The sequence below is a fragment of the Maniola jurtina genome, chromosome 4 (assembly GCF_905333055.1).
Source record: "Maniola jurtina chromosome 4, ilManJurt1.1, whole genome shotgun sequence".
In the NCBI taxonomy this organism is placed as follows: domain Eukaryota; kingdom Metazoa; phylum Arthropoda; class Insecta; order Lepidoptera; family Nymphalidae; genus Maniola; species Maniola jurtina.
This window is the reverse complement of record NC_060032.1, coordinates 15,759,559-15,780,386: the sequence shown is the minus strand read 5'-3', so window position 1 is coordinate 15,780,386 and position 20,828 is coordinate 15,759,559. Positions and strand designations below refer to the sequence as shown.

At 36.2% G+C, this 20,828-nt stretch overlaps 3 protein-coding genes across 7 annotated transcripts in view; 1 reads left to right on the top strand and 2 right to left on the bottom strand.

Moving 5' to 3' along the window:
• Positions 1–2,355, top strand: part of LOC123864869 (O-acyltransferase like protein-like) — a 41,804-nt gene extending 39,449 nt beyond the window's left edge. Inside the window, exons 15-16 of one of the 2 annotated variants that reach the window (XR_006795856.1) lie at positions 51–1,851; positions 2,160–2,172. Coding sequence is in view for 1 of the 2 variants with exons in the window: in XM_045905586.1 (XP_045761542.1) it covers positions 51–179 (129 nt within the window). In the remaining variant the exon portion in view is untranslated. Of the gene's footprint in view, positions 1–50 lie in introns of both variants that reach the window. The other variant, XM_045905586.1, reaches the window with a different exon arrangement.
• Positions 2,356–2,522: 167 nt separating this feature from the next.
• Positions 2,523–12,029, bottom strand: LOC123864870. Its single transcript, XM_045905588.1, has 14 exons — positions 11,410–12,029; positions 9,344–9,429; positions 8,396–8,498; positions 7,886–8,025; positions 7,182–7,597; positions 6,336–6,793; positions 6,094–6,181; positions 5,717–5,845; positions 5,445–5,610; positions 4,885–5,060; positions 4,169–4,298; positions 3,629–3,785; positions 3,227–3,369; positions 2,523–2,812 (listed from the first exon to the last, which is right to left on the bottom strand). Exons 1-14 carry the CDS (start codon positions 11,714–11,716, stop codon positions 2,693–2,695), a joined length of 2,619 nt encoding a protein of 872 aa, XP_045761544.1. The 5' UTR covers positions 11,717–12,029; the 3' UTR covers positions 2,523–2,692.
• A 445-nt stretch (positions 12,030–12,474) lies between these two features.
• On the bottom strand, positions 12,475–20,828 carry LOC123864875 (nuclear localization sequence-binding protein-like). Of its 4 annotated transcripts, none has more exons than XM_045905601.1 (9): positions 20,679–20,828; positions 19,713–20,090; positions 19,303–19,390; positions 16,550–16,736; positions 15,883–16,025; positions 15,177–15,315; positions 14,776–14,879; positions 13,855–13,905; positions 12,475–12,721 (listed from the first exon to the last, which is right to left on the bottom strand). In XM_045905601.1, the coding sequence occupies exons 2-8, from the start codon at positions 20,075–20,077 to the stop codon at positions 13,888–13,890; spliced, it is 1,044 nt and encodes a 347-aa protein (XP_045761557.1). In that variant the 5' UTR covers positions 20,078–20,090; positions 20,679–20,828; the 3' UTR covers positions 12,475–12,721; positions 13,855–13,887. The 4 variants fall into 4 exon arrangements, with proteins under 4 accessions (XP_045761557.1, XP_045761558.1, XP_045761555.1 ...); XM_045905602.1 differs by having other exon boundaries at positions 12,475–12,718; XM_045905599.1 differs by lacking the exon at positions 13,855–13,905.

The window sequence follows — 20,828 nt, the reverse complement described above, 5'->3', positions numbered from 1 at the left end:
CACCATTAATCAACGACGCACATTATTGACTAGTAAAATTCTTATTCCAGTTCGTTCTTTTCCTGGGCCTGACGGTGATATCCTATTTCTTGGCGCTGGTCATATCGGTCGCGTTCGAGGCTCCCATCGTCACCATGCTGAAGATCGTCGCGCCACAGAAGAAACCCCACCGAGTGTGATCCAACATTTGCGCAAATATTTGCTCAAAGATTTGTACAAATACTTTACGAATGTCAGCAACTTTTTGTCACGGCGATAAAAAAATCTCGTTTCATTTTGTACGATTTGTTATGACCTTGATTTTCATACAAAATAATAGTCAGTGCTCCTTCTCCTGCGGGTAGTAATAAAACCTGCAAGGTTAATACACAGCTCCCGACAGCAACTGCATGGCAGGATGCGACACTGAGCGCGCGTGTACGTGTAACTTATCCTTTGTTATAGATACGAGGGATAAATGTGTTAAATGTGAACATCTTCATACACTTCTTTGTAAGGGCCAAAACAAAATTGCGATGCGATGCTCTGCGAGCTCGCACGACGCTTCGTAAAACTTATGAATTGATTTGCACCGCGCATACTTCCGATGTTACTTCCTTACTTAATAATAACAGAAGAACGCTGTTTGCGATCCACGACACGGAACAAATCCCCAAAAAACCTTGAAAACCTACTGTTCAGGATGCCTGAATTACGTAATGGTTTGGTTGATTATTCGAACCATGGCCGCAACCGTAAACGACACGATATCGCATCGCATCGTGTCGCAAAGCAGTTGTGTTTCAATGATAAAACAATTTCTAGGCGTGTTGGACACGTTGCAATCGCGCTTATGTTTTGTTTTAGCTTTTACTCTGGAGGGTTGAAATGCATTTTCAGCAGCTTTCGTTGTTATTTGTGTATTCATAATAACTTGCGGTCACAAACACTTAGATATTTGTTTTTATCTAAGGTTTTTTCCTGTGATAAAATTGGTGTGAAGTTAAGTGCAAATGGGTGAAACGCCGCGCCGTACAAAATAAAATGAACATTCTCAGTTAGTAACTTAAGCATCGTTCATACCTGCGCGACCATACCGACTACGAAGCGGGAACGTCTGCCATGCGGCGATTGGCTCTTAGCTCTTAGGATATTTAATAGCGCCATGCACACCTACGCGACTATAAAGCGGAATTTACATTATGAAATTAGTTTCACGACGTTAATTTCACTATCAATTGCACGTGTAAACGTTTCATTACGAAATTAGATGCATGCAATACGAAATTAGACGTTTAACAGTTGCGTTGGCGTATGCGTTTTATATTCGTGTCGTGGACGCTCCCGCATCCCGCGTTCGTGACGCGCAGATGTGGCCGTAGCTTTATAGCCAGATAAGAGTAGTTTAGAGAACCACTGAAATTAAACAAAGTTATGGAATAAATTAACTATAAGATATTAATACTTTATAATTATGCAACATTGTTCATCTTACTATGTTAGAGCAGCCATAATATTATGTGGGCGGGAGGGCAGTTTAGTTTTAGATGGTTTTAAATTTTACATCTTACCATACTACAATCTTCTTTTCATTGTCATACACAATTACTCAAACTTCCCGTATGCCCTCTTGCCTACTCATATCATTTATTTTTAAATTTTTAATCACCAGTTAATTAAAGCTGACCGTGCTGAAATCGGCTTCATTCATTATCTTGTGAGGGCTCCAAGTCAAAAAACATTATGAGCCTCGATTAGTGATGGATCTTACAATCATAGGTTAACTACGATTTTTATCGGAATTTGTTGCGAAAAATCGACTCCATTTTCTTGTGGGGGCCCTGACAAAATCTATCGGGGGCCTCACAAAATGTTATCACACCAGTGCAGCACTGATCACTAATATTTTGTTTAATAATAGAAAATGATTGGTAAAAAAGCAAAAAATTGTTCAATATCTAATTGGTCATATTCTGGGCATGCACATGTATTTAACTATACTTTAGTTTTCCTTAGTTTACCTTTTAAGCAAACTAAGAAAAACTAAAGTATACCAGCGTGTTAAGATCGTTACGTTTACAAAAAATGTATAAATAAAATAAAATTTACCGAAATACCGTTGAATTTTATAAATTCTAGATTTAATTAAGTTATTTTGTTTTTTTTTTTTTTTTAATTAGCTAAGGGGGCCTCCCTGTATTACCATAAAAATATACAAGTACTTCAATACAATTTTAGTTTAAGCAGTCCAAAAATGTACATTCAGTTGTTGTATTAACTTGTATAAGTACGTATATTATGTAAATAAGTTGTAAATATTCTTTAGTTATTAAGTTTGTACTGAAATATTTTTATTAAAAAATAGAATTTAATGTTTTTAATAATTACTTACCCCTAATGTAAAAATAAAACCTATAAATTGGTATAATTTATCTGTCGAAAATACAGAACTAGGTATTTGGTTTCAATAAAACATGTTTTTAATGTTATGACTTATGACAATTTATTTTTATACACTTACTTAACCTTAATAAGTACAAATTGTTAATTTACTAATATACAAAGTTTTATGAATATTTATTTATAGGTATCTTACAATATTTATGGTTAGAATGAGGCAGTCAATAATTCTCACGATGTGATCCGTGATTCAATAAATGAATTAGTTAGGTATTATTATTTAATATTTACTAATACCAACCAATGCCAAATATTATTTATAAGTGTAGTCTGAAATTCTTCTCAGAAGGCAACAGCAGGGCATCTCTATTAGCAGAGAGAGACATAGAGCAGCTCCCAGTGTGACTAATGTACACCCGGCGAAATAACACAGCTGAAAACATAAATGTTCTTGATACATAAAAGTAATCAAAAAATATAGTAATTAGGTATGTAGACTTAGAAACATAATTTTAGTGATTTAAGTATATTTTGAACACTTAGATAATCAAAAAATATCACATAATCAATGCGAATTACTGAAATTCAATCAAAGCTCAAATAGAAAGTTTACATGGTTCATGGTGATTTCTAATTTCAGATTTCAAAATGGACGGTATTTTTGTAATCAGCGCCCCGGAAATCCTCAAGGATTACACCATTTTTAAATTACATCCACATCATTTAATTAAAAAAATAGTATAAAGCGTCGCCTTGAGATAGCTATACTCGAAGGAAAATTTTAGGATATGTCGGTACTTAATATATAGATGACGTTAAATGTACATTAATAAAACAGGTTACTCACGATGCAGTAGAAGTGGGCACACATTGCTGTATCCACTGATAGTATCAAGTACCGGGATACGATTCCGTGCAGCAGGAACACGGTGTAGCACAGCCGGCTGACTCCCACTACGCAGGGACTGCTTAGAAGCGGGCGGGTTTTACCTGCGCAAATATAACGATTGAAGGTCTATTTGCACACAATAAACTGTTTAGTTTTTAAATTTAACATTGTAAAAAAGATAGAACTCAAAAAATAGTACTGTTCTTTATAAAATGTTACCTGCGGAAACTATATAAAACAACTTTTATGTTATACCAAACAATTTTGTATTTGTTTAATTTAGCGGTTGTGTAATAGAATATTTCATTTATCTATCAAACATTTTTACACATTCAAGGAACAATCGTTAATATTACTCACTAGAAAACTTAGTAGAGCACAGAATAGTGGGCCACAATAAAGCCATGGGCCACGTGAGGTGCAGCCAGCCAGACAGCCAGCGAGATTGCACCCACGGCAGTATCAGTGAAGCCAGGAACGTGGTCGCTGTGGCGGACCAGAAGCACCACGCACTGATCTGTAAGAATGAAGCCGCGAGGTATCAACAGAAGCCAAGTTTCTTAAGCATTGTACTAAACATCTGAACTCTGTATAACGCACACTGAAATACCAACTTTACATGTATGTATTTACACTTCGGTAACTCGTTTCTAGCTTTGTAAAGTTTGTTTATTCAATATGTTATTCGCGTTGTAAAGCTTCTAAATTTTAAAATAATTTTTGTTACAATACTGTTCATTTTTCAATATTATTTGTTTTATTGTTATTTTTTCAATATTTAAAGCTAAAATTGCATTTTAAACCAACGATGCATTTCATTTTCTGAAGGGGGCCTCGAGCTTAGTCTAAAAAAATCGAGGGCTGCAACATGCACCTCTGTGACTTACTAATACAACTAACCTTAGAGACCGCGCACTCGCCATCCAGGACATACAGTAGCCAGCCTGATGCAACTCCAACAAAGTATGGCGCTACGCGAGCCCATGGGCGATTGATTATTATTGAATAAAAGACGAAGGCATTTGAGGCACTGAAATAAAATAGCATTTATTTAATAATAGCTGTGGAGTTAAGTTTCTAAAATTACATGGGAACTCGTTGGTTTTCCGGAATAAAAACTAGCATACGTCACTCTCCAGGTCTTTTCTATTCCTAGCAAATATATGCAAAAAAATCACGCCGATCGGTTGCTTCGTTACGGCTTGATTGAAGAAGTAAACCAACAAACAAGCAAACAAACGTACTTTTGCATTTATAATAAGGATAGTGACTAGGTGACGTGAGTTGGTATAAAGTTTTTTATAGATCGCGTTGGAGTTACTGAGAATCCTTTCTTAATAGTTACTAACTACGTTAAAAAATCTACAAGCAAAATCGTAAGTTTCTAGACCTAGCGGTTTAAATTCTACGTTGATATTTCAGTCAGTGAGTTTAACGCACTTCATACAATTCCTCGTATTAAAAATCATGCGTCTCTTTAGTGTGACATCCTGCCGAGCAGTTGTCGTCACACTCCGCTGCCATCTCGCATTTTGCATGTTTTAGATTTTAACATACTATACTCTTACTATACTATACTATAGTCTTCCAGTCAGACTAGTCAGTCAGATACTTACCGTTCTCTAAAATCAGAATATGCAGTGGTAAGGTCAAATCCAGTGGCTCCAAACACGAACGTTACCGCTATAAAGGCAGCGGCCTTACGATGTCCCGTCGCAATAAACATGCAGAGTAAGGCTCCCAACATGTGCATTTGAGTCTCCACTGATAGGTACCAAGATATTTGCATGCACTGAAAACATACTTTGGATTATTATTTTTAAGACTGTTTATTCCCAAAAACACGTTTACAATTATTAAAGGGCGCGCTCACACAAAAATAAAAAAATTTAAGATTTCAAGCGCTAAATTTACCATCATAGGAAAAACTTTTACATAACTTTTTTTACCAAATACCTAAATGAATATTTATACTTAATTCATTTCACTTATGAATAAGCATTGAAAAAAAGTCTGCCAAAAAAAACTGAAATGTTTAAGACATTATCAAGTCTTATTTGTTGAAGCCCCCATCTAAAAATTTAAAAGGGGCCTCATATTTAGTTACGCCATTGAGTGAAATGTGTGTATTGTGCGAGATCTGGTGAAATTTGGAATTGGATGTGTGGTATCGAACCTGTTCCTCGCGCGGATAGAGGTTAGAAATGTAGAGCAGGTTCCTCCACCAGTAGTTGTTGCAGGTGTCGTAATCGCGCTCGGGCAGCATCAGCACCGCCGTGTCGCGCGACACTCGCGACAACACTGATGTTAGGAAGATGGTGTACATGTATGGTGGAAGCAACCTAACGAAAAGGGAGGAAATCTTTGAAATCTATGTCTCGTACTTCATACAAAATTATACACATAATACCACAAAATTAAGTAGGTAGGTATACACAATTAACTTACCGGATAGCCCTATTGATAATAAAACAGATAAGCTGCAACGCTTGGCCGCAAAAGCCACCCGTATTGACCAACTCTTCTACAGAGTAACGACTTTTCAAGTAGAAGAAATGCTGCGCGCTAAATACCCCACTGCAACGAAAAAAATGGTTTAAGTAATAAATAATTACACTCTGCTTTCTTGCTAATTTCATGCGATAAAATAGAACTTGCTAGTTAATAACTCAGGAAAAACTAGTTTTATTGGTTAAAAATCCATAAAAATCCGTGACTATGATTCTCATATTGGTCACGCTAAAACCAAATTAAAACTAAAACAATAAAACTTTTATCTACACAAAAAAACATATAGAAAACCTTTTTATTATAATTTAACTTACCTTACAAAGAAAAGAGTGTCATAAGCTAGAGTTCCAGTCGACAAAATATTGTATACATTGTTATGGTCGTTTACATCACCGCCATTTTCTGGAACATAAAATTTTTAATCATTGTTTGAAAATTTGAGAGCATCTTAAAATTTTCCGTGAGTTTTATATTTAGTGTTTGGACAAAGCGCCAAAAATATCTGCTCTTATATTTTAAGGATTTTTTAAATTTTGATAGGTATTGTAGTTATTACCTGCAATATAATTAACTGTTACAGCAATGTTCACAAAAATGATCCACAAAACAGCAATGATTTTCAACGCATGTATCAACGCTAAATCCTTATTCGCCATGGTTGTATTGAAAATTCTCATCCAACTATGTTTTAAGGAGAAGCTAAGCAATAAACTCTTGTACACACTGCTAGTTTTTTTATACTCTGTTGTGAGACTAGCACAGGAATTGTACTTTAATCTTGGGCATGGTTTGATATTATCCAGTTGTGTAGAATTTGGGCATTGTTTTTTATACTTCCCGCATCTATAGCAGCTGGTGTTCCCTTCCGGTGCCACTACGTCTAGCGTAATTGTCGGAGGCAGGGCTTTTTCTCTCATAGCTTTCTTTAGTTCGCTGAAACTTTTCATAGGCGCCTCTGCTTCAACAACCTTAAGCTCTTTTCTGGTAATGTAAGCTTTTTTCTCATCAGCATACCTAATAACATGACAATGATTACAATGTTTGTAAAGTTTAATACTTATGTTTTGTGTACGCTCGAATCATACTGTTCAATCAATTCATTCATTCATTCATTCTGATCCATTGTTGGATATTTAAAATTCACTAACTAATTTGCTAGATATTCTAGTCTGATCGAGTTCAGCAACGATTTGAATCATGTAGCTATTGATAGTCCTTCAGATGGATCACAACTAATCCTGGTGAATCTACTTTATGTGATCCAAATTACGTTCACTTTGTATCTGTACTGTGTTGTTAGATCAGAAATCCATCACACAAATATTAATCAAATCAATTGAAATTAGCGGGTCATAAAATTTATCTGTTTACATTAATCAATCTAAAAATCAAAAAATAGTACCTTTTATCATCACGGCGATATTGTTGCAAATCGTAGCTGGATGCTGGCTCCTTCCTACCAACATTAATTTTCTTTTCCTCCACATACCTTTTATCTTCATGATTATATTGTTGCAAATCAAAACTTGATGTTTTACCGTAGGATTTAAATTTTATCAAATCCAAATCAACAACTGTAGCTACAATGGCTAACACTATAAGACTGACAGTAACTAGTACAAGTATTACTGCCCCTATATCAGTTTTTATATCGTAAAAATTGTCTATGTATCTGAGAGAGGTTATTTTAACTGATCTAGATACTGTTTTGTTGGTTTTCAAATGATCGTTGAGCATAATGGAAAAATTGATAATTGATACTACGTCTTCAGCAGCGCAAGTTCGTGGTAGACATAAGCCAAGTGTGATTTCATATGACTGCAAACAGTAATACGTAAATATTAAATAAATCCTGCAGTTTTAAGATTGCAGTATACACAATAATCAAAGAAGAGAGACAACAATCAAGTTTATATATTAACACCAAGCTGTATATAATCCTATTTACCGAGTATTTATTAAAAACTTAATATTTGAAGCATACAATTTATAATTCAAGAAGCTTGAAGTGTCACTAAAGTTGAAAGAGGGAGCGATTAACAATTTTTTGTAGATATTGCCGTTTTGACTAGTATATACTTTGATTCTCATGAACGACTACTAAACCTTTGGCATGGTAAACTTGGTAATATTTAACATGATCTGCAACGCCGTGTACGCCAACGGTATGGGAGGCTCGTTGTCATCCTCCACCACACGTCTCATCAGTTCGTCCCGTTCTATTAGCGAGTGCCATTCGTCTATATCTGCAAGAATATTAATAATAATTGATTTAACTAAATAGAACACGATATTTTTAGGTTTTCATTATTGGTATATTGGGTGTAATTATAAGTTTACTGTTTATATTTATTTTAATATAAGTAATAAGTCTATATTGTATAACCTTTAAAAATATGTTCTTCATATTCAATCCCAAAATAAGCTTTATTCATCAAAAATCCTTTCCTATCGACAGTTTCTAAGCAGATAGTTAGGTTGATTCACAGTTCGAATCAGACTAGAAAATGTCTAAAAAAATCCACTTTTTATAAAAAACAGAACCCGAGGTACATCTTGTCCCTAATTTCACGCATCTCAGCGGTTGCTCTGTTTAAAATTATAGAAATTACTTACTTCCACCGAACTCTTTTTCCCTGCTGATTAGCGTGTTCACGTAATCACCACTGTAAAACTCGCCCCATGTATCATTGTTTCCTTTAGGCACATAACTATCATCCTGTAATACATTTAAAATGATAAAATTAAAAAAACTCAAGTTTTGTAATAAATATTGAAGGGTCAATTTTATCAAAAATATTACAACTATTGATTTTAAATATCTTGGAACTATCTCTATGTAGGCCCCCAGTAATTTTGAAACGGGGGCCCTCGATAAATTTTCAAAATGGGGCCCTCATTGCATTTTTAAAGAGGCACTATGAAATCTCTAGACTGAAACTGTTAATTCCTGATGTCTTAATTATATTCGTAAGATGATAAAATATTTCTCACGGGCCAATGATAAAAATAAAAAGTTTTAATTTTATGGTACGTAAATAAATAATTAATGTTCTACCTCTCGATTGAAATGAAAATAACTTATTATTACACGACTGCCCAAAAAGAGTGTACGTAGGTACCTACCTAATATTTTCAGGGTTCAAGGCGAGTTTCTTTATTTCCACCATAAAATACCTATTCTAAATGCCTGAGCATATTTAGATGTATGGGGTATAGTTAGAATACTTACATCATCTCTAGTGACACCGGCTATAATTTTTTTGAAATAATTCAATATGGCGGCTGTATGGCGCCATTTTCAAATGTGATTTTTTTTTACTTTTTACCCGACTACGGCAAAGCCGAAAGGAAGGGTTATGATTTTTTAGTTCACTTTTTGGTAGGGCAGTCCTATTTTTAAGTTTTTCAATGAAGACTTGTTTTGTTTTATTTTAAATAAAAATAGCGAGGAAACGAGCAGCGAGGAAACCTGGTGTTAAGTGATTACCGCCGCCCATGAACATTTGGTTGTCATAATAATTATTTCTTTGTTACCTTATGTAAAATCTTAAGTGTACTTACTAACTTAAGGCACTGTTCCTTGGAGCCGAGCCAGAACCTCTTGCCTTCGAACAGACCGGACTGATAGCGGCCAGAAGCATCCGCAGCTGTGGAGTAAGTGTCGTTATACCCAAAGGTGTAAACATCACGCCAGTGTCTACATAATGTATGCCAGGGTTGGCTTGGTCGCAATTTTTAGCATTTTAAGCATGTTTTAAGTGTCAAACGCAAGCATACGAACTTGTCTTCACTCGTTTCCCCTACTTTTTGAAATGCAAATTGGGCTTTTCCTATCTGGACTTTCATACCTTATTATCTTCTGGTCAAATTGCATACAGCAGAGTTCGAAGCCGTTAGCCGTTTGTTATCAAAAATACTGGATTCCAATCTACTCTGTCTGTATGCGTTGGCCTGAATTCGAAAAATTGTATTGTAAGTACCTATCGTAATTTGTAGAGTCAAAGTGCCAAACAACGTACTCGTACCTATAGTTTCATGCATAGATGCGTTTTGTTTGAGGGAAAGGCGGATATTTTATTTCTTTAAAAAACTCATACTAAATACTTCCTTAAAAATACAACTGGCACTCTAACATAAGAAAATCAGTCAAGTGCGAGTCGAACTCGCAGACAAAGGGTTCCGTACCATCGTACAAGAAATAACACAGAGTATTTAAATTAAAATTCCATGGCGGCCATTTTGAATTTTTTATTATTTTCTGTAAAAATTTCAACTCTTTACCCATTAAGTACGGTCAGGCGATGCAACCCGCTGAATGGACAACGGAGGCTTAGTAAGTTAGTACATAATAGGGTACCTGTTGGGACCCATAGGCTACGGAACCCTAATAAAGCAAGTACCTACAAGCAAAACCAATAATAAAACCTAGTATTCAAAATTGTAGTACAAAAACTAGGTATAATGTTATCACGATAAATCATAAAATTAACTCGATCGTGTAATTCATAGGTAATTAAAAACTTGATTAAATAAGAATTATCGTTTTTTCCTCAGCCACTCGAGATGTTTACACTAAAACAATGTCAAACAAAACTAGCCTTTAAATTAGTAGTCATAAATGCTACAATGATGTAAAACGATTCATGAATTAGAATTGGACAGTGCTAGCAATGCCAAAGGGAAATAGGCTTTATTCCATTGGAATACATGCTACAATGTGTTTTATGATTAGTGATGAATGTGTTGGATAATTAATGTCGTTGACATAAGTATTGCATTGAAATAATTGCGTGCAAGTTGGTCGCATTAAAAAGCAAGAGTGCTTTTTAATGCGATGTGCGTGAGATTAATAATTATTCTATTAGTAATTAGGGTTCCGTACAACAAAAGGAACCCATATAGAATCACTTTGCTGACTGCTGTCTGTCTGTGCGTGTCAAGAAAAGGGAATTAAAACCTATAGGGTACAACCCGTTGACGTAGAATCCTGAAATTTGGCAGGCACATAGGTTTTCTAAGCACATGTAAAGGAAAAAATCCTAAAACCGTGAATTTGTGGCCACATCCCGAGAAAAATTAAAATATGTTCACGAAAAAATAATTAGTTTACTAAATCACATAGATGGTGCTGTCCATCATTAACTTGCAGTAATATACGAAAAAGTGTTAGGTATATCTTGTACGATGGTAAGGAACCCTTCGTTCCTAGATCACATAATGGTAGGGGTTTTCTTGGGACAATAATGCGCTGAGTTCCCAGCTCATTCGCCGACTAAGGCTGAAATCTATAAAGCGCACTTTGACTTTGCTCTGACTTAAGATTGAGTTAAAACGAGACAGATTTATGTGAGAGATATAGCTCTGTCTCGTTTTAACTCTGTCTTAAGTCTAAGCAAAGGCAGAGCGCGCTCTATAGATCTCACCCTAAGAGTATTAATAGGTACTAAGGTTTGACGATTTCATCATCAGATTTTAATAATAACCGTGAGGAAGCAAAAAAGCCAGTCTGCCACCCATCCAGTTACCGACTTGAATTAACGTTGCTTAACTATCGCAATCCGACAGATATGCGTTGTCACAACAAGCCACACGCCCCTCTCCATAGTAACCAAAGTTAAAAAACTTACCTCGGTATGCCCAAGCGCGTCCTTCAGACAAATCCTTCAAAAGCACACCCACATCCTCCCAACATAAGTGTCCAAGGTTCAAATGCACACCGTTCTTAATTTTCGGCCAAACATAAGACAAAAACGACGGGTCAAAGACTATGAACAAATTCTCCATTACTTCTCCACGCGATTTAGTACTTCTCGAATCTTTAGGTTGTTCCTTTTTTGAATTAACACCGCCACCATTTTGGCGCGAACTTACGCTTTCGGCTAAGATTAAAAAACTAAAAAATAATAACGTTACTATTAACACTTTCACCTCCATAATATTTGCATTTAAAATCTGTTTATTTTTTGTTTACTTAAATAATAATTTATATATTAATAGCGTGCGCACACGTTGCGTTCAGAAACATTAATAAAGAGTATTCATTTCGCACGCAAACCTCAAAGTCAATGTAAGGAGAGCGTAATTTCTAAATGTTAATAACCGTTTAAAAATTCAGCTTTTAACATGTTTTAGCGTAATAATTATGCAATAAGCATTAGAGTCGTCGGAAGAAATTGGTCTCGCGAGTTGATCGACTGCAGATTATTTAATATGTAAATAGTTTATATTCGTATTCTTATTAATGTAATATATGTAAGACAACGGCGGATGCATATTCTAAATGTGATAAAATCTAGACTCGCTAATATATTTGACAGTAATTTATTCATCAATTTTAAATTTCACGTAATCTGACCCAGATTACAACATTGTGTTTTTCTCTTGTGAGAAATTTTGCATGAAAATTCGCTCACCATGTTTTGTCTTTTACATAAAAAATATCACCATCCTTAATTCTATTAGATTTTTACTCATAGTACTCTTCGAAGTGTACAAAGCACTCAACTTTGACAGATGCATAGTCCTCCTCAATTTTTTGTCAGTTTTTAATGTTGACAAAATGTTAGTAATTATCAACTGTCAAAAAATACACTGTCATAAACAGACAGTTTTGAGTACTGAAGGATTTTTTGACAGGATTACAATCTAAAGTTAAAGGAGAGGTGTTAGCTATAAAATGAAAACCCATCACGAAATGTTAGTAATTATTTATTACCTGTCAAAAAAGACACTTATTAAAATTAATATCTCATCAATATTTTATCTGGTGTACTTAGTAAATACAATTAGCTAGATTTATCCGCGTTCAGTCCCCTCACACTCACTGCACAAACACACACACAGACGAGCACAAAACGATGTTATCCTTATATTACACGCACACGGTTACATCTGCCGGAGCCGCTTGTTCGGCCGCTGCCCGTCGTTCATGTATCCCTGCTGTGGACAATACCAATATATTAATGACAAAGTGACAGTGCAATTTTACTTCTTGTTTTGTTATTAAAAGAAAACAACTGTCAAATCAACTAACAACTTTAGGAACATTCAACTGTAACAAACTATAATAAATGTAGCAAAAGTATAGTCCCTACAAAATGACTTCTCCCGCGCCTTTTCAACTCTATGGGTCAACTGACATATCAATAGTAAGGTTTTAAAGGTGAACCCTTTAAAATAAGCACTAAAATCGTACTTATGACATGATATTTGACACATAAAGATAAAATCAAAAACAAGGTAATAGTTTGAGGGTATTTTTGCAATAATTTTATTTCAAAAAAAACAAGGTTAAACTTATCATACTCATAAAATGACATTGAAGTAAAAAAAAAAAGTTAACCCAAAATTCCCTGACAATCATATTAATTGTTTAAATGGTTTTTAACTACCATGAAATCCATAAATAGCTAAACACTATCTAATTGCAGCGGTTGATTATATCAATTATATTTCCCTACGGCTTTTAAAGAGAAATGTTTACTTTGTAATTGCTTTCCCTTTTGAATTCCATTGAATAATTACCTACAGGTGGATGGCTAACCTAGTATTCATTTTTGATTTTATTAAGAAACAAGACTTGGCCTAAAATTTCGTAAATTAGTGAAATTTTAATTTCTGTGAATAGAATTTGAACTTTAATATAATTCGTTCGAACTAATAAAAGGTATTTATCCACCATATTAGCAGGAAACAAATTATTTTGTTTCTATATATTATTATATTTTCAACTAAAACTATGTACACTCCTTGCTATCCGTAATTTTCAAGTGATTGTTGACCGATAGAGGTGACGGATAAATGATTGAATTTGAATACATTATTATGTTCTTATTATCACCGATTTTAAAGTCTGTCAAAAATAATTAGGTATTTGCAACTGACTATGAGACAATTTCCTTGGTTTAAAAAGATATAATATGATTTGTCATTATCTTTATTTTATTTTGTGGCTTTTAGAAGAGTAAATTGATTTTGAACACTTCACGTTTTTGGCAAAATAATGTCAAATAGAAATAACACAACAGACAAGGTTAATAAGCAAGACAGGGTTAATAAGCAAGAGATAATACCTGTGTGCATTCTTCACTCTTTCAAGTGCACTACTACATGTAGTCGTAATTCTGAAAAGAATGCATAGAATTTATATATGGCAAAGAGATTAGTTTGTTCTGTCAAAAATGTGATTTCCGAACGGTTAGACTGCATTTCTTTGCACATTTTTTCTATGCACTCATTTCACATTTAAAAAATTGAAGTCGCATGCAAAAAAAAAGGATAGTGAAGCATATACAAAAATTTTGCAAAAAAATACAGCTACTAAACATAAAACGAGACAATAGTACTGATTCTGATCACAACTTAGGGTATTCACATCTTTACTTAATGATGTGATACGAAGAAGACAAACACAGTTTGACAATTTTAAACTTAATTAAAACTGTCTAACTTCGTTACGTAAAGTGACAGTCTCGAGCATAGTGTTTAAAATTGTAGAATAGCACTAAAATTTAGGGTCTTTAATTTAAAATCCATTTTCTGTCCTTTTTTAGCAATACTTAAAAGAAACGGATGCAGATACTCTAAAATTAGTTTTATTTTATATTAGAAATCCTATTTTTTCATAGAATAAGGTGCATTTGTGCCAGTCGCCATGCTTTGTGCAAAAAGTGTATCATTGTGTCATAAAAAGGTTGACGCCACTTAGGCGAGAGGTTCACCGGCCAAGGATTTCTGTGCAATAAGCTTGCAGAGCTTATTATAGATGTTCTATTTTACGATGACCGCTCAGCGTTGGTAGTAGTAGTGAGTGTACCAATAAGCGTTAATACATTTGTGTGCGTAACGTTAACCGCATCGCGGTCGAATCTGAGCCTGATACACCATAACAATGTGTTTGGGTGCACTCACACAAACAAAGCCAAACGGTCTTCGTGAATTAGAACATCTGTGCTAGGACTAGGGCATAAGCAGCGCTAGGGAGTGTGTCTCACCGGGCGTCCCATGAACGGCTGCGGTGGCATGTAGGAGTTGACGGGCGCGAAGCCGCCGCGCGGGAACGAGCCGCCTCGCGCGCCAAAACCACGCCCGCGACCGCCTGCACACAAACAATGTTGTTATCTCGCTTACTCTTTTCAAACATCCGTTTTAGTAAAAGGGATGAAGGTGTCAAAATGATTCAAGAAAAAACTGCACAAGAGAGCATATTGTGTATGGAAATTTCTATAGTGCCTGAGTTTAACCTTGTTCCTATGCTCTCCTGGTACTTCTCTCATGCTTTCATCATTTCGGATTACACAGGGTGCCGGATTACAGGGGGTCCACTGTGTTAAGATCTCTAGGATGTGGTTGATGGCAGTGATTATCGCCACTGGAAGGGGTGCTGAGTACTGACCTCGGAAGTTGCCGCGCGCGTTGAAGCCGCCGCCGCCGCCGCGCGGTCTGAAGTTGTTGGGGCGCGGCGCGGGCGGCGTGTTGGCGGCCGGCGCCGCGTTGTTTGCGTTGCGGTTCTGCTGAGCGTGCTGACGCTTGTTCTGGAACAACCATTTTAATATTTATACTGATAACACTGACATACAAGCATATTTATTATTATTATATGTATAGATCATCGCCCAATGCTGGGGACATCAGTCTCTTGCAGGGACTTTGACTTTCACACACCATGGTTTTGCGCCGCCTAAATTTAGCGGCTCCCTCCAACTTGTTTAACACCTAGTTCAAAAAACTCATAAACGTTCAACCCTCCCAAGGTGCTAGAAAGGCGATTTCGCAGCGCAGCGTGGAAAGGACCCTTCTGACTAACTGATTAAAAATGAGATTCATTTTAAAATTGAAGATGGCGTTTTTTTTAAATATACAATATTGGTGTCATTTCAGATTTATTTTCCTAAAAATATATCTGAAATGACATCCATATTGATTAAACCCCAAATTGAACTTACAATTTTTATAGGTCGAGTTTATATTCATTACAATAAAAGACGAATTGGGAAACTCCTCCTTTTTTGAATTGGTTAAAAAGGTACTTGTCATCGATTCAGCTGTCATTTCTAAAAATTTTTCAGGGCGCTGGTTTTTTTTACAGAATATGTTTTTACCTTGTTGGTGTTAGCAGAGTGCGCCTTCTGCTCGTCCTCATCACGGTACTTGGAGACGGTGACGAGGAAGCCGTTGATGCGCAGCTCGCGATCCAGCTTCAGTGCCTTCTCCACTGCCTCCTTCTCGTGGAACGTTACGCGCACTGGGAAACCAGACAGCGTCAAGTCAATAGGGGACTTGGAGTATTTCGAGGGATAAAACAAGCCTGCGACATAGCAGCTTCTAAAACTTACTATTAGATGATGCCACAGTTGATCATTCAAAATGTTAGGAATTTCTCTAAATTGCTTTAAAAGGTGGCAGAGTAGTTGGTGACTGGATCTCTGGCAGAGATATAGGTGCGGTTGTTGGAAAAGGCATTTTGTCTGATGGGAGGCTTTGGCCGTGGCTAGTTACCACCCTACCGGCAAAGCCATGCCGCCAAGCAATTCAGCGTTTTGGTAAGATGCTGTGTAGAAACCAAAGCAGTATGGGTTTAATGAAAACTGCCATACCCCTACTAGGTTAGCCGGCTTCCATCTTAGACTGCATTATCACTTATCACCAAGTGAGATTGCAGTCAAAAGCTAACTTATATCTGAATAAAAATAAAAAATCTACCTACAGCAGTAAATATTGACATATAAAAATGTAGATAATGACAGGATCTGGATACAATCAACTCACATATCTTGTACTTGGTCTTGCTGAACTCGTGTATGTGCGCGATGTCGCCGCACTGCGCGAACAGCAGACGCACGTAGTCCGTGCTGGCCTCGTACGGCACGCCCACCAGCACCGCGGTCTCCGCGCGCGACTCCACCGCCACGGACAGCGCGCAGCCGTCGATCACTGTGCCCTCTTCCGTCAGCGCCTGTGGGAACATTGCTTTGTGAGGACTAGTATATGTATCACTTCACATATTTTGTCTTGGCTTACTTAAAAGGTAAACAAGTCAACGTCTCACCGAAAGTTTTAAGATTATTTTACGTCCATTAGAGCTTTTTTATAAATTAGATTTTGCTGCTTTCTTTATAACGGAGATGTTGCGTCGCTTTTCCCCAAAAAGTTTTATCCAATTTATTTAACTTATAAGTGAGCCAAAGAAAAAACAATGTTATATAATATAGTCATTTATACATGTACATGTATAACTGTGTCTATTCATATTTACAATACGCAACAGGTTGAGATGGCAACCGGGGTGTGAGGCGGGGGGACGCCCCGCACACCCGCACGTCACCCGCGCTATCCGGGTTAGCGCGAGGTGTTCCCACCCCGATTGCCATCTTGGTCTATCGCGTACTATAGATACATTTATCTTGCGTAATAAAAAATTTGATCCCTAATTGCCATAAATGGAGTCTACGTGTAACATGAATGATGCCCTAACGGCCAAAACTCCAATTTTAGTAACTGGCTCGCCATACAAATTGAATGTAAGCGATAACTAGTTTTACTAAAGGGCAAAATGCAGGGTGTCGAGTCACAGGTGCGTCTGACAAGTTTTCATGCGCAGACGCAATTGTACACGACGGATAAAACTCGTTTTCGTCGTCTTTTGTCAGACAATAATAAAAAATACGGATTTCGGTAATCATATAGTACGCGACAGCTTGAGATGGCAATCGGGGTGAGGACGCCCGGACACACGCGCTAACCCGTCGCCGAACAGCATTGTGTGCCGGGCGTCCCCCAGTTTAATACCCCCAATTGAAATCTCGACCTATAGTAGCTTTAGTTTTAAGTTTACGTAAATTAATTATCACCACTATACATAAATCTTACACAAAAGGCGTACAATAGTACCTACTTTGAATAATTTGATTTGATATGATTTGTCCTGTCGCGTACTATAAGTATGTATTTTGAAAATCTGATAAGAAACTATCATTGTCTTTAGGATTCCGAACGTCAAAAGGAAAAACGGAACCCTTATAGGATCACTTTGTTGTCTGTTTGTCTGTCTGTCTGTTTAGGCTTATACGATAACTTCGTTGTCTGTCTGTCTATCTGTAAAAATATTTAAAAAGTGTATTTCTTATACAAATGGTACAGAACTCTTCATGTGCTCTTCGTGAGCTCATTGACTTTTGCTCTTTCTCTCCAAAGAAAATATTAATTAACAGTACATATAGAACCTAGAATGTAATAATATAAATAACATTTTTTCAATATTTGACTTACCTTTCCTTCAAAAGTTGCTAAATAAATGTCACATAAATTATAGTTTATTCTGTAAATATTTGTATTACATAGTTGTTGTTATTGGAATGGTATTGGAATTTCGTAGTTGTAGTTGTCTAATAATGACCCAAATAATTATTACCGAATCAAGTATTATACATATATTGTATCATTTAATATTTTAAAGAAATCATGTAAAATATAATTTATAGGTGCATGACTCATCTGTAAAGTCTTGTGAGATAGAGTGTGGGATGCAGGAGGGTGACAGTGAAGTTAAACTGCTTCGTTTTTACGTCAACTGTAACCCTCCCGCGACCCGCGTTTCCTCACAAGCTGTCTCAGAGAAGCGGTATATTATTGTTTGATTTGTGCACATCAATATTAGCACCAAAATACGAATGAAATAAGTTGGGTCAAGACTTTTCACAAAAGTTGAAACTGTTAACTATTTAAACACTCTAAAAAATTCCAAGGTCAATCAGTGTGACAATTTTGAATTTGTATACTGTACTAGCTACCACTTTTTATAAGTTGCGCCGATGTACCTGTGCAGAAATCTTATTTTCGTATGGCGCGAAAATATCTCAGCCAATCCTAGCGCGCGTCCGTCCACTGAAGATTGTTGCCTACGTGATATGTGTTGTATGCACGAATTATGAGAGAGATAGCACAAAATTCTGTTGCTCTTGTGTTTAAAATCTTAACGTCAAGCAATAAGGTCTGTATTTCATCGCTGTATGTTTGGTTCTAGTCGTGTTAGGTTGCGCTTTTCTCCACAAGCAAATTTTGCTGATGCGGCTTACTAAGTAATAGTACTGTAACATGTTGATATTTTATTAATAATTTGTTCCCTGGATGTTACTTAGTTAAATTGCAAAGTCAGAGTCATTAGTTTCAACTTTTGTGACGAGAACTACATTTAGGTTAAAGAAGTTGGTGTTTGAGTGTCACAGAAAAATACAGGTATCAGCTGATCCACTACCACAAATGCAATAAAAAAACTTTTTGTCAATCTATTTCCATAATAAGATAAAAATCCCAAAAAATAGTTCCCAGTAGCAGACCAGCCATTTGAAACATTCAAATAGTCATTCATACTTTACAAGGATTTAAAGGTAATTTGGAAATTTCTAGCCTTATCTAATTAATAAGCCTTGGTAGGGTTCACCCATCAAAAGGCATTATCTATAATAACTAATAAAAAATCTTCATTAAATAAATTAAAAAATGTTAATAATCATTTTGTTTACCTTTTCCAGGGAATCTTTGTTTTTGAATTCGACTATAGCCGATAAAGTTGGCGTTGTGGTCAGTTCAGTTACTATGATTGGACCACGTCTAAAAAGAAAAGAAAAAATTTCTTCTGTTAATATTTCATTGTTCCAATTTTCGATGTTCTACGCACAATTCGCGCTCTAGAACATTACACCAGCATTAATTATTGTGAAATTATAATTAAAACAATTCTAATTTCATAAAAATACAGTAATAATGTAATGTTTACTGTAAAAATACTTAACACTTACTTTACTTAAGATTCAATGTTTCATACAATTTTAAACAAAAATTCATGGACTGATATTTGAATGTTAACAAATAGTATGTTATTTTGTTTTTATATATATTTTTTCAATCAAAGAATGCTGCTGCATGTACTTACTTAACACTGGTGACTTCTCCATGCTTGGAAAAGAGTTCTTTAAGCTTGTCTTGATAGTCAAAGAGATAGCTCGGGGGGAGGTTCTCCACCAGCAGTTTACCAGATTCCACCTTTTCTTCCTTTGGCTCTTCAGGTTTTGGTTGCTCCTCTTTGATTTGATCGCCTGCCTCGGTTTGTCCGCTCTGTTCCTCTGCCCCTTCTTCACCACCTGTGGTGTCTTCCGTCTGTTCTGCTGGTGCCTCTCCATTGTTTTCTTCAGCAGTTTCAACCTGTTCGGCGACTTCGGCTTCAGCTGCTGCTTCAGGTTGATTTGTCTTCGGCTTAGCCGGTGTGTTTTTGCCGCCACGACCTCTTCGAGCAACCATTTTCAATGTTCAACTGAAAGGTATACATACAAACTACCAACAAATTGGATAGATTATCATCATGATCAACCTATCGACTCACTACTGAGCAGAGATCTCTTCTCAGAATTAAGGGGTTTAGTCCGCCGAAAAATAGAGGTGCGTGCTCGGAATCGAACCTCGGACCTCCCAAATAGGAGCCGGACGTATTAACCACTAGCTAGGCTATCACAGCTCACATTATATACTAGAATAGAGTATAAGAAACGTTAAGTATAGTTGCCTGTTTAGCATACAATCTATTTCCCGCCATATAGATAGGTATAACTTGTACAAAAAAGGGCTTGGCACATTAGATCAATGTTAAAGTTGTAACGCGCGCAAATAGTGCATAAACGTTTCTAATATACAAACTTAACATAAAATCTGCTATTTTGGTGGTATGATTAAGTGGCGGTGGAATAACGGTAAACATCAATACCAAGCGGGCCCGCCATGAAGCATGGCGTTCCAACTTCAATGGAAAATTCACGAAAACTTTTACTGCGCTCTGGAGTTACTACTTTATCACACGAATAGAAAATTATCAAACTTGATTAAAGAACACCCAATAAATACTTACCGATGATAATTTAACAACACTTCCACATAAATAAAACTCACTTTTCCACTAAAAAGACGCCAATTTTAGATGCTAAATTAACACGCACCCGGCATCACGCAAGCGCATCCGCCAATTTAAATGTTGCCATTGATCACAGACCATGTTTAC

What these genes read in the sequence shown, in the direction of transcription:
- LOC123864870 (XM_045905588.1), bottom strand. Translation starts at nt 11,716, where the DNA reads ATGGAGGTGAAAGTGTTAATAGTAACGTTATTATTTTTTAGTTTTTTA. An exon ending in TCTATCCGCGCGAGGAACAG is followed by an intron (nt 5,061 to 5,444) that starts GTTCGATACCAC and finishes GTATGTTTTCAG; the next exon opens with TGCATGCAAATATCTTGGTA. An exon ending in GTGCTCTACTAAGTTTTCTA is followed by an intron (nt 3,370 to 3,628) that starts GTGAGTAATATT and finishes ATATTTGCGCAG; the next exon opens with GTAAAACCCGCCCGCTTCTA.
- LOC123864875 (XM_045905599.1), bottom strand. Translation starts at nt 20,077, where the DNA reads ATGGTTGCTCGAAGAGGTCGTGGCGGCAAAAACACACCGGCTAAGCCG. An exon ending in ACTCTGCTAACACCAACAAG is followed by an intron (nt 15,316 to 15,882) that starts GTAAAAACATAT and finishes TGGTTGTTCCAG; the next exon opens with AACAAGCGTCAGCACGCTCA. An exon ending in AGCCGTTCATGGGACGCCCG is followed by an intron (nt 12,722 to 14,775) that starts GTGAGACACACT and finishes TATTGTCCACAG; the next exon opens with CAGGGATACATGAACGACGG.